This window comes from Neoarthrinium moseri, assembly GCF_022829205.1.
Source record: "Neoarthrinium moseri strain CBS 164.80 chromosome Unknown scaffold11_Wmoseri_CBS_16480, whole genome shotgun sequence".
Lineage (NCBI taxonomy): Eukaryota > Fungi > Ascomycota > Sordariomycetes > Amphisphaeriales > Apiosporaceae > Neoarthrinium > Neoarthrinium moseri.
In genome coordinates, this window is record NW_026055125.1 from 480,187 (window position 1) to 492,234 (window position 12,048).

At 53.0% G+C, this 12,048-nt stretch overlaps 5 protein-coding genes across 5 annotated transcripts; 3 read left to right on the forward strand and 2 right to left on the reverse strand.

Annotated features, from left to right (window-relative positions):
* Window positions 1–1,480: 1,480 nt before the first annotated feature.
* Window positions 1,481–2,658, reverse strand: JN550_004286 (uncharacterized protein; the record flags this gene model as incomplete). The annotated part of the gene is made up of 3 exons (XM_049315785.1): window positions 1,481–2,358; window positions 2,408–2,560; window positions 2,610–2,658. 3 exons carry the CDS (start codon window positions 2,656–2,658, stop codon window positions 1,481–1,483), a joined length of 1,080 nt encoding a protein of 359 aa, XP_049173824.1.
* Window positions 2,659–3,262: 604 nt separating this feature from the next.
* On the forward strand, window positions 3,263–4,126 carry JN550_004287 (uncharacterized protein; the record flags this gene model as incomplete). The annotated part of the gene is made up of 2 exons (XM_049315786.1): window positions 3,263–3,636; window positions 3,694–4,126. The coding sequence occupies 2 exons, from the start codon at window positions 3,263–3,265 to the stop codon at window positions 4,124–4,126; spliced, it is 807 nt and encodes a 268-aa protein (XP_049173825.1).
* Window positions 4,127–4,149: 23 nt separating this feature from the next.
* On the reverse strand, window positions 4,150–5,332 carry JN550_004288 (uncharacterized protein; the record flags this gene model as incomplete). The annotated part of the gene is made up of 4 exons (XM_049315787.1): window positions 4,150–4,342; window positions 4,401–4,808; window positions 4,870–4,969; window positions 5,026–5,332. The coding sequence occupies 4 exons, from the start codon at window positions 5,330–5,332 to the stop codon at window positions 4,150–4,152; spliced, it is 1,008 nt and encodes a 335-aa protein (XP_049173826.1).
* A 122-nt stretch (window positions 5,333–5,454) lies between these two features.
* Window positions 5,455–8,634, forward strand: JN550_004289 (uncharacterized protein; the record flags this gene model as incomplete). Its single annotated transcript, XM_049315789.1, has 4 exons — window positions 5,455–5,895; window positions 6,094–6,199; window positions 6,259–8,205; window positions 8,258–8,634. The coding sequence occupies 4 exons, from the start codon at window positions 5,455–5,457 to the stop codon at window positions 8,632–8,634; spliced, it is 2,871 nt and encodes a 956-aa protein (XP_049173827.1).
* Window positions 8,635–10,669: 2,035 nt separating this feature from the next.
* Window positions 10,670–11,600, forward strand: JN550_004290 (uncharacterized protein; the record flags this gene model as incomplete). Its single annotated transcript, XM_049315790.1, has 3 exons — window positions 10,670–10,848; window positions 11,052–11,333; window positions 11,390–11,600. 3 exons carry the CDS (start codon window positions 10,670–10,672, stop codon window positions 11,598–11,600), a joined length of 672 nt encoding a protein of 223 aa, XP_049173828.1.
* Window positions 11,601–12,048: the final 448 nt, after the last annotated feature.

Genomic DNA, 12,048 nt, shown 5'->3' on the forward strand with positions numbered 1-12,048 from the left:
CTTCCGAGAAATCTCGATGAGTCCTTGGGAACACGTGTAGAAGAGAGGTGTGCGGCCAATATCGTCAGGAGTATTGAAAGCGGCACCGCGATGCAAGAGCAGGAAACAGAGAGCACTTGGGTCATCCTTGTATATCAGTTTGTGCTCTCCGAACTCACCTTTCCACTCTTTCGGTTGAAGTCAACGGCAGATGATCTGGTAATCCTGAAGCAGGACATTATGCTTATCCTGGCCGAGAACCCATTCAAGGCATCGCACTCCTTTACCACGAGTTATTCGAGCGAACATCGTTCATATTTCTTCGGTTTTCTCATCCACAGTCGCGTCGGGCCAGTAATGCAGAATAGAGTCTAGTATCTGGTCCTCGCCATGGTCGAGACAGCGTAAAATCAGGGCACCGGCCTGCTTCCTGAGTTCGTTGCTTTTGTGGAAATGCGCAAGTATAGTCTTAGCAATTGTGAACAGCTGGCGCGTACCACGACGGTGCTTAAGCACCTGGGTCAGCGCTCGCAAACCTTGAGATACGTCAGCTGTATCAGAAGGGGACATCTTGCTCCATATATGCTCGATAATGGTCAAGGAAGGTCCGTGTTTCTTGTCTCTCAACCTGCACGCGATTGAAAAACACGTGGCGCCTTCCACATCTTCGGCCAATATGTCACCCCCAGCTTCTATCAGTAGTTTTACCACCCGCAAATTGCGGCTAGATGTTGCCCTAATCAGTGGAGTTGCGCCGTCGAAATCGCTACTACAGTCAAGGTCTGCCCCGAGACTCAAGAAACGTTAGATCAAGTGCAGTTGGGGTGCTTTTCTCTTCTCCTAGCATCAACCCCGGGCCAGGAGCAGCATCCGAGGAATGCATGCGTTGTCAGTGTAGCGCCCAAGATTCACAAGTGTCATTGTCGGCCGAAAGCACATCCTCGTTTTGATTTCGCGCTTTCTGCCAAAGGTGGGTTTCAGGTCTCTTTGGAACCGGCGGTTTGTCGTATTCGAAGAATGACGAGCCAAACGGAAGCGTGATGAGTGCGTTAACCGTGCCACCTACCTACAATACCCTTTCCAGAGCCCCATATTTACCGGCAGCGATGGCCCAGAATATTATTCTAGTTAACGCTCCGACGCCTGCTCTCTTACGGAGCAGTGGTTGGGCAACGCTGCAGAAACGATGATCCACCAACAGGCATGCAAATCGGTCGTAATGCCCGTCGAGGCATCCTACAATTTGTACCAGGATCTCGTTGGGCAAGCTTGATATCGAAGCTATCCGTAGTGACGCTGTCACAAGGTCATCTTTGGCAGAGTTGTCAGGTTGTGTTATATAGAGAAAAGGAGTTGGGCGGGTCAGGTTGACATGAGGCAAAGCCCCTGAAAGTTAGGTCCTACTATGTACATTGGTTGGGGTGACTGCTCGGCGTGCTACGGTAAGAACATGTCTTGGATGTGCGCGTACTCCGCAGTAGCTCGTCTTTATTCAACCCTATCAGACCGTGTTCTTTGCAATAATGCCTCTCGCAAATTCGCCAAAAGTAATCTTCTGATCCAGGTCGACCTCATCCTCGAGATTCGGCTGCGTGAAGACGGCAAGGGTGTTGCGCGCCACTCCCTTAGCGTATGCGCCCCGCACCGAATGCTCCACGGCCTTGAACTTGCCCCGTGTTATCCTCTCCAGAGCCTCGCCCGTCTGAAAAGCAATACAATCCCTCGGGATTTTCACCTGAACAGGATGGCCTTTTCGGGATTTTATCCATAGTCCAGCCTGTGGGTCTGGCGACTGAGGCAGTTCCTCAAGAATCGGCAAGGACTCTGGGACCTTGTCACCGAAAGCTGGGACTTTGGCGTTGATTTTCTCCTCGTCAATGAACATGGCCGAGGTCAGCCCCGTCAAGCAGCCATGGTCCTTGTGCACTGCACACCAGTTGTCTTCTTCGCCGCCTCTGGCCATGATCTCTTCTGTCATGGGATAGTAGTGCAGTAGACGAGCCTTGGTGGTGGAAGACGTCTTTACGACAGTCTCCAGGTATGACTTGGGGTATCCCGGAATCTCCTTCTCGGCGAATCTGTCACAGGCTCTCGCCACGAGCACCGCGGTATCGATGATCACAGTGCAAAGCTCTTCCAGCGTAGGCCTGAAGCCCGGGAGCATCTCCTTGGGCGGCCATGAGTTTGGCGCCAGATACTCGGGGAAGTCCTTGAGCGTGAAAAGCTCAGTGGGCGTTGCAGCCTCGCGGGTAGGGTCAACGTAAAATGCGCAGTTGGCATAGAAGGATCCTTTCAGATCATCTGCTCCACCATTCTTGAGCTGCTCACGGCCCTTGGACCACCCGACCAAGTACTTGGCCGCCTCATTGGTAAACTTGTCTAATACTGCGTCAGCCACATCTTTTACATTCTGTGACGAGCTTCATACCAAAATCCTCTTCATTGAGGTTGCCCATATAGGACGCATAGGATAGCAGCTTGCGCCTCAAACTAGCAAACTCTTGGGGCACATCTTTCACAACCAGGATGCCCAAAGAATCGGGGCCGAACGCCTCCTGCAGAGTTTCGAATGATATTGCCCCTATAAAGTGTAAGTACCATATGAAGTGGCAGGGTTAAAGGCATCATACCACTCTTGAGGTCATGCAGGGAAACTACTACCGGTTGTGCCGTCGCCATACTGCCGTTTGTATACTTTGAAGGATATGGATTTGTGAATCAAATTGACCCTTTGGTGGTACTGTATATTTCAAGGGTTGAAATTGTGAAGACTCCTCAAAATGTTACGATGTTTCGAGTTATGAGCCATAGGAAACCGTCGGCTTTGGCCCAGCCTTAGGCCGGAGCCTTCCGTGCCCCGTGACAGAGAAGGGATCCGCAGTAACGACAGAGCCTCAGCCTCGACTAGAGTTATCGCCCCGGGGCTCGGAATGACGAGTCACCACGGGACAGAAGCATCCATTTGGGAACACACCTATAGTACAGTACTACACATGATTATCAATCGCACAACGGCGAGTATGTAGCTGACAGGAGCGCGCACAGGTCTGATGCGATTGCATAATTGGACGAGGGCCATGCAATTACCAGATATTCAACCTCGCTAGCATGCAACGCAAGCTGCACGCTCCTTTAACTAGCCTGTAACCACCTAACTTTGGCGCCTTGAGTGCATGCCCCAGGTACCTACGGATAGGTAGGGTACCTAAGCTTAATCAACACCCTGCCACCCACGAAGACGTCCACAGCCGGTGGATTGCACGCTTCGGGCACGGCAGCTGTCATGGTCAAGCCACTATCGTTCAAGGGCGACAAGAAGCCCAAGAAGAGAAAGAGGACCGAAGGCGAATCGTCGGCCACAGTGGAAGCCGGATCCAGCGAGGTTGTCAAAGCTCCAGCAGACGATGCAGCCGATGACGACAGTTGGGTGTCTGCCGAGGCAGTAGGCGACGTAGTCGGCCCCGTCATGTTCGTTCTGCCGTCAGAACCGCCTACTTGCCTTGCCTGCGACGCCAATGGCAGCGTCTTCGCCGATCCGGTGGTGAACATCGTCGACGCGAATCCATCGACGTCAGAGCCGCATGATGTCCGGCAGGTGTGGGTTGCGAACAAGATTGCGGGGACGGAGAACTTCCGCTTCAAGGGGCGTTACGGGAAGTGAGTAGTACCGTGTCTGCCGGCTCCTGCGCATGTTGCTGACCGGCCACCAACTAGGTATCTAAGCTGCGACAAGTACGGCATCCTCGGCGCCACATCCGAAGCCGTCTCGCCTCTAGAGACCTGGACTGTGATCCCTACGTCCGACACACCGGGAACGTTCCAACTACAAACGCTGCGCGAGACATTCCTCACCGTCAAGGAGTCCTCCAAAGTTAACGCAGGCCCGGAAGCACGAGGCGACGCGACCGAGATCAGCTTCGATACCACATGCCGCATCCGCATGCAAGCCCGTTTCAAGCCGAAGCTTAAGGCCTCCAAAGAGGAGAAGGCCAAGGAGAAGATCAGCAGGAAAGAGTTGGAAGAAGCAGTGGGCCGCCGTCTTGAGGAGGAAGAAGTCAGAACGTTGAAGAGGGCTAGGCGCGAGGGTGATTATCACGAACAGCTCCTAGTGCTCAAGGTCAAGGGGAAGCATGATAAGTACGGCTGATATTGGTCTATCAATTTGAAGGCTCATGCGCCCGGTTTCCAAGCCTTGATATAACCGTCTTCACCAACGCTGAACACCATCTGGGCCTCGTCATAGAAACAGAAGCTCCTGACAATCTCGGAGGAATGAGCACCTGGCAGACCGACGCTGTTAGCCCTGTCCAAGGCCCACTCCGTCGTCCCTTTGGACAGGTGAACGAGTTCAAACATCTGTTGACTGTTGGACAGGGGTTAGCAAGAACACAGACAGCGGCATACGGGCTAGCATCACTTACTCATGGGTACCCGCTCCAATGACGGCGCCGGCACCGTTGGCCTTGGCGGAGACGTTTGCGATATATTGGCAGCCCAGGATCTCTCTCATGTTGCCAAAATTTGTCAAGGCAGAACCTTTCTCTTGGTCCTCGGCCATGCTATACACGGCAAACCTCTCGTCGTGTGATACTGCAAACACATCTGTGTCGTTGAGGAACGCGGCATGGTGTATGGATGCGTCATGATTGAAGGTCTGGATGATTACCTCGTCCTCATCAGTGATGCGCGTATCATAGACGTTGACGAGACCGTCCGTGGACCCGGACAGGAGAATATTCGGGTCACTTGGGTGGAAGTTCAGTTCACAAATGTCGTCACTATGAACCTCTTGGTATTTATGACGCGGCGTAGGATTCGAACGAACGTCCCTTCAGAGAGAGGGTCAACACAGTCCGAAGCAACGAGTGTGTGACTTGTCACTGAACTTACCAGATCAGGATCGACGCTTGACTTTGGCGCAGTTCGGTGCCAGCAACGACGGAATACCCACTACTTGAACAGGCCAACGACAGGACAGGTGCCTGGTTATCTGGGGAAGAGATCAGTGTCGTGACGCTTATCGCTGCTGCTCGAAACAGGCCATACCTGTCATCCGAGCCACCTCTGCGCGGCTGCCGTCTTGCCGCAAGTCCCACATGGAGATGCTCCCATCCTCTCCCGCAGTAGCGACGACGGCACTATTCACATCGTATGCCTTTGCGCATGTGAGGTTGCCATGGTTGGTGTGAAACTCCTTGACTGGGCCGGGCCGTAGACCAAGAGGGTTAAACAGGCAAAGTTTCTGATCTGAAGATATCGCAGCTGGTCCTTGGGTGAGCGGGATCAAATCAAGAACGTAGACTTCATCCAACCCCGGGTACCTAAACCCATCCACACAAGCGAGATTGAACATGTTTGACTGGTCTGGTGTCTTATGGCTGGGGCCCCAGACGTCGAGATTCTTGTATAACCCAGCTGTGAGACGGCTTGTGCAATGCACAGAAGACCTTGGCGTGCACTGCTTCGAGGATGAGGATGCGAGCGCAGGCTACTCTGGCCGAAATTGCCTCTCCCGCTTCCGAGGTTCTCTTGAGACAAGTAGCAGCTCAACAACCCAAGATCAGGCCCAGCTCTGACGGCGAATGGTTGTTGGCCTTGTGCATTTCACGAAGCCCGAATCCTGGGCTTTGCCGCCGCCAAAATCCCATCCATGCGAATTCCGCTTTGGGCCCCCACATCGAAGCTCGCCGCCAATCACAGGTGGGCGTGGCCCCCTGTCGCTCGTCATCTCTGGAGCTGTCGATTGACGCTGTCGTTTCCTTTGAGGCCAGCTTGCGTCGCCCGGCTGTAAGGGACTGGACGTCGAGCAGCAGCGAGCACCACAAACGACCACCACTGCCGTATACAAACGAACGACCCTTGGACGTCCTGCTCGAGTGCTATGATGCCAGAATCACAGCTCAGAATCTCTTGCCAGTAGCGCTTTTCCCATCATGAGGCGTTGCATCGTCTCCGCGCTCCGTAGGTCCTATCCTGTCCTGGCTCGTCGTCGTCTCGCACCCCCAGCGGATGGGGACTGCTGTTGTATCTGGGCCACCACGGCTGACTTCCGACTAACTTCTGGGGCCAACAGTGCTATTACAGGTTGTCGCAGTTTCATGTGCTAGTGAACAGAAGGTCTTCGCAGCAGATAACCCCACGGACGATGTTGCGACACCCGAACCTGCGGTTGAGGTCGAGCCCGCCGCGCTCTCAGGCGGGTGGACGCCGTACCAAAATGGTAGGACGGCGAAGCATCACCACCGCACTGCCTTGAAAACATATACTGACCGACCAAAGGCTGGGAACTCGTCGATGCCGCCAGAGCCGAACTCCGAAAGATCAAGACGCCGCCGTCGCGGAAGAGCAAGAAGCCGGGTGGCCTGTTTGGGACAGTCTTCCGATACGCCTTGAAGGCGCTGCCGAGTCTGCGCGTCAGCGCCCCTCCCGAGGAACATGCCGCACCCGTCATCAGCGGGCCCCTTCTCGAAGGCGTAAGGCTCTTGCAACAGGCGGCCGATCTGGACAACACGGACGCAATCTACCTGCTGGGAGAGCTGAACTTTTACGGCAACTACAGCCACCCGAGGAACTTCAAGGCAGCCTTCGACCACTACAACAGGCTGGCCTCGGTGACTGGAAACAGCTCGGCGCAGTTCATGGTCGGGTTCATGTACGCCACTGGAGTGGGCGACGCAGTAGAAAGAGACCAGGCCAAGGCCTTGCTATACCACACGTTCGCCGCGAACCAGGGACACACCAGGTCGGAGATGACTGTCGGCGCTCGTTACGTCAGCGGAATCGGCGTCCCTAAGAGCTGCGACATGGCTTGCAAATACTACAAGAGGGTAGCCGACAAGGCCATCGCGTGGATCCGCTCTGGACCCCCTGGAGGCATGCACCTCGTACCCGAGGCATACAGGCTGGCCGATGAAGTCGGCGGTGTATATGGCGAAGGTGCAAGCGTAGTCAGCTCGGGCATTCACGCTTTTCGATACAGCCCCAACTCGGATGCGTACGCAGCCATTGACGATGTTATCGAGTACCTCGATTTGATGTCTCAGAAGGGCGATTACAAGGCTGCATTCAACCTCGGCAGGCTCTACTACGAGGGCCAGCGCGAGCTTGAGAGAGACGTCGAGTTGGCTAGACACTACTTCCTCAGTGTCGCCACAAAGTTTTGGCGTGTTAAGGACGGCCGCCCCAACGACAACGTGAAGCCGGGACTAGAAAAGTATGCTGCCAAATCCGCTGGCTATATTGGCCGCATGTGGTTGAGAGGCGAGGGTGTGAAGCAGAATTTTGGCAACGCCAAGAAGTGGTTTGAACGCGGCATCCAGTATGGCGATTCCCAGTCGCAATGGGGCCTTGGCCTCATGTCCCTAAAGGGCTATGGTGTAGCTCATAATTTCCAAAGAGCCACAGAGCTCTTCAAAGCCGCAGCAGACCAAGACTTCGGAACTGCTCAGGTTGCCCTCGGCGCCCTATATCTGGACCAAGGAAACAAGGACGATCTCAAGATAGCTAACCACTACTTTGAAAGTGCGGCTCGCTATGGCAACATCGAGGCCCAGTACTACCTTGCTGAGATGATGCATTTCGGGGTCGGTCGGGACAAGACATGCCATACCGCTCTCAATTACTACAAGGTAGTCTCCGAGAAAGCCGAGCCGTTTCTATCGTCGTGGTCAGAAGCCAACCAGGCGTATGAAGATGGGGACCTAGAATTGGCTCTCTTGGATTACATAATGGCCGCTGAGCAGGGATATGAAAAGGCACAAAACAACGTGGCTTATATTCTTGATCCGTCCCAATCGCGGCTCCCTCTACCGTCATGGCTTAGGCGCCACACTCCAAAGTCGAAATTACTCCAAGACTCAGCGTTGGCACTTATCTACTGGACCCGTTCGTCTATCCAGTCAAACATAGATTCCCTGGTGAAGATGGGGGACTACTACCTCAGTGGAATTGGCACCGAGCCTGCTATTGACAAGGCAGCGCAGTGTTACACGGGGGCTTCGGAGCACTTTCAGAGCGGCCAAGCTCTATACAACCTAGGATGGATGCATGAGCATGGCGTGGGCTTGACACAGGACTTCCACCTGGCCAAACGGTATTACGATCATGCTCTGGAAACCAACGACGAGGCGTATTTACCGGTGACTATGAGTCTCATGAGGTTGCGTCTGCGAAGCGCCTGGAACACATTCACGAACGGGAAGATCAACTCCATTCAGGATGAGCCTTGTAAGTCGAAGATGTGCTGTGTCGAGTTACATTATGCTGATTAACCTTGCAGCTGAGAAAAAGGAGTGGTCATTGAGCGAATGGATCAACAATTTCCTTCAAGATGAGCGCCTCTACTACGACGACGTTTATGAAGACCTGTACGATGATGGCATAGTCGGGTCGGATGGTGAACCCATGGGCGACGACCTAGACGAGGCCGTCGTGGATAGTCTGATTATCCTGTTCGTGGCAGCAGCAATTGTGGCTCTAGTCTGGTACCGTAACGCGAGACAGCAAGCCCACAGACAAGCCGAGGAGAACGCAGCGAGAGAAGGCGGCGCCGTAGGGAGACAGCCCGCCGCACCGCAGCAAGGGGCAGCGCCTCAACCTAGGAATCCGGGAGACCAACCCTTCCAACCCTTCGGAGCAGGTGGAATAGGACACTAGCCGGGGCGGATTTTAGCCAGTTCTAGACTTGTGAATAAGCGATTTGATTACAGTTTTCCCTCTTTCGCTCATGAGATCATGGAGGAATGATTGTGTTGCGTAGTTGATAATCTGATCAATAGGTAGAAGTCTATCCGGGGTGGTGGGGGCAGATCCATCAGCATTCAGTGAGCCTCAACATGATCAGCATCGACATCAATGCAAGGGGACAGTCGTGACTACCTTCGGTCTTTCTCGGGATGCCGGAACGGTGAGGCTGATAGAGAGTTTCCAACGGGGATGCTGCTCCGCCCCAATAACGCTCTTGTTACTTGAATCTCGACGCGACGACCCGAACGACCGTTATAGGGCTGCATGATTCAGAGTGTCCTCTGGACTGGAACAGATTTGGGTTCGTCCAGCCCAGACTCCATGTGTCTGGAATTCTGTCGGGTTGTGTACCCACGGTGGAGTGTGGATGACCAATCACCAATATTTTGGGTTCAATGTAAACATTGTAATAGACTCGAGCCTATCACTCTTGGAACAGGTGCTCATTGGACAATAGTAATGGTTGCAAATCACTCATACCTCAGTCAGCCTGCTGGGTTAGCTGGTTTGGTCACAGCCCGACTCCTAGGTATGCAGTCAGCTGAGAGCATATGACTTTAAGCTCACAACTACTAATCGATGAGATGTTGCACTCTTTGCTGAAAGACCCCTATCGAGTGACTAACTTTCGTCTTTTACAGGGGCCTTGGGCCCGCCGTTCTTACTGCACCACCTGATCGAAATCAGCCTGAGCTCTGGTCTCGAGGTCAATTGGTGTCCATGCAACTGGCGGAGATTGTTGCGCAATAGCGAGGTTGCACCTGTGTTCAACTGAGCGTCAGAGACATCCCCATTATACCCAATGAGCTTTCTTTCATCGTCTTCCTTAATGGGCCAAGCTAATTTCCCGATGAACCAGTGACTACGACTCAACTGCGACCTTTAACATATTATTACTGACACTGCCACCCCCAGATCGGCATTAAGCGTGGTATTCCAACCTAAAACATCCCAGGCCCCCGAACGCTAAACGGCAACTCTATCACACAAGGAAACCCTTGTCGATCTAAACTCTATACAAGGGATACGTTTACCAACTCACTGTTGTGCGGAACGACGGATTGATCGGAACTCTATCTCAACGTTCAGCCCAGCTCCCATTTAGTCTCACTCAGCCCAACCCTCCCTTTACCAAGAATAGAACGTGGACAGCAAGCCTTCTCACCCGTCTTGGCCCGCTTGGCAAAGGCAAATATGAGTTTGACGTCGGGACACACAATGACAGCATGTGTCAACACCACTCGGCGCCGACTTCCGGGCCTTGGAGGGCTTAGCCCCGATCAAGGACCCCGAATGTCCTTTCTTGGGACGCTCCAACAAGGACCGTCCTAGGCTGTAGCTTCGTTTGGCTTTCATGCTTTCCGCATGTTTACCGCAGACTCCAGCAGTGGTTGCACCGAACAGCGAGTGAAGCCTCGCGAATCTGCGTTGTGCCGACCACCATTTGGGTCTCGCAAGGCGCTGGATGTCCAAGGTTCAGCTTCGCCCCATTGCCAGCAAGCTCACTTTAGGCTCGTGTCAACTAAGTGAACGATCCTTCTAGACTTTGGCCCGGAGATGCGGATTCCGAGCTCGTTGGAACCACTCGTAACGCTTTGGTGGGCATAGGCATGGCGGCTTAGAGTCCGTAAGCAGCGCGGAAACTCAACTGATGGTGCCGGCAATGGAGGTAAGCCTAAGTCCATCCTAGGACATTTACTTCTAATTGCGTTCCCAGTATAGATATCGAAATGGGTACTTAAGGGGAGAGTTCTTCAGCCAGAAGTTGGGAATTTTCTCTCTCCTAAATTATCATTATCACAACAATATCAAGACTTCATTCTTCATCTCATATTCTTAATCAGTCATAAACACTTCGATTTTCCTTTGTATCAACCACTCCAACATCATCAAGTCCAACCTGCCCAGACTTACATAAACACCAACATCATCAACATCTGCCACGATGGTTAACAAGTTCCTCGTCACTGCCGCCCTCTTGGCCTCCGCGGCTCTCGCCAACCCCATCCCTGGAAACAATGTCGAAGCCTTGAAGGAGCGCGGCGACTCTGTTGACATCCGTGAACCCTGGGATGGCCACTGCCACCACAGTTGGGACGATGATGCAAGTAGTCAAATACATTTGTTTTTGAGGAGTTATATACTAACTGATCTATAGTGGTGCAAGCACCACCGTCATCACAAACACCACCACCACTGCTGCAGAAGATGGAAGTGAGTAGTCCCTGAACCAGTTCAACATATATCGAACCAATACTGTGCACTACAATCTCTTCACGTCTTACTTCATAATCGTTTGTAAGCACATTTGCTGACTTCCTGTATAGGCGCGACGATGGAACAGAGATTTTTGTCAGACGCGATGATGTAAAGGATGACCACTTCAAGGGTGGAGACTACGGCCATGGTGGTTACGGAGGCAAGGGTGGCCACGAAGGCTATGGCCACGGCGGATACGGCGATAAGGGAGACCACAAGGGGTACGGAGGTTGGGGTGAGGGTCATGAGGGCAAGGACGATGGCAAGGGCAAGGTCGAGGCCCGTGACGGCTATCACCACGATCATGATGATCACCACCACCACGATGGTTACCACCACGACCATAATGAGTAAGTTATACCGAGTCTGCCTATATTGGCGATGCCCCATCTCTAACATACTCAAGTCACCACGGATATGGGGGAAACCATGGCTGGGATAAGCGCGAAGCTGAGGCTTATAACGGTGACGACAAGCACTACGGTGGCGATCGAGGAGGCCACCATGGCAACGGCGATGGCCACCGTGGCGACAGAGATGGTCACCGAGGAGACAGGGACGGCCATCGAGGTGGACATGGGGGTTCTGGCAGACACAATGGCCACGGTCGGGACTAGTTAACTCACACTGGGTAAACATCCATGTGACACATAACTGGTTTAGTTTTGATCTTGGAGTTTTGGAGGTTAATGGTTTATAGCTGGTTGCATGGAGTTATGATGGGGTATTCATTTTATCATTTCATAATACAAACTTCCATTCGTTCTCACTACTACCAAAACTTGGCTTGCGTTTCGTGATGTTGAACAAGAAGTGAAAGTCCTTACCCGGATCATACTACCAACTACACCACCTACTCTCTTACGTCCGTTTGAATCCTTGCTCGGAATCACCATAACTACCGATGAATGAACAACAAAAAATTGTCACTTGCCGGCTCAGAGGTCGTGACTACACAACATCATGTGTCGTAAAGAGACTGTGTTGGAACTGAAGCGGCTTGGAAAATGTGGTGCGGCAATCCAAACCGAGAACTAGTCAGATGTAAGTCGGTGGCGAGCACCC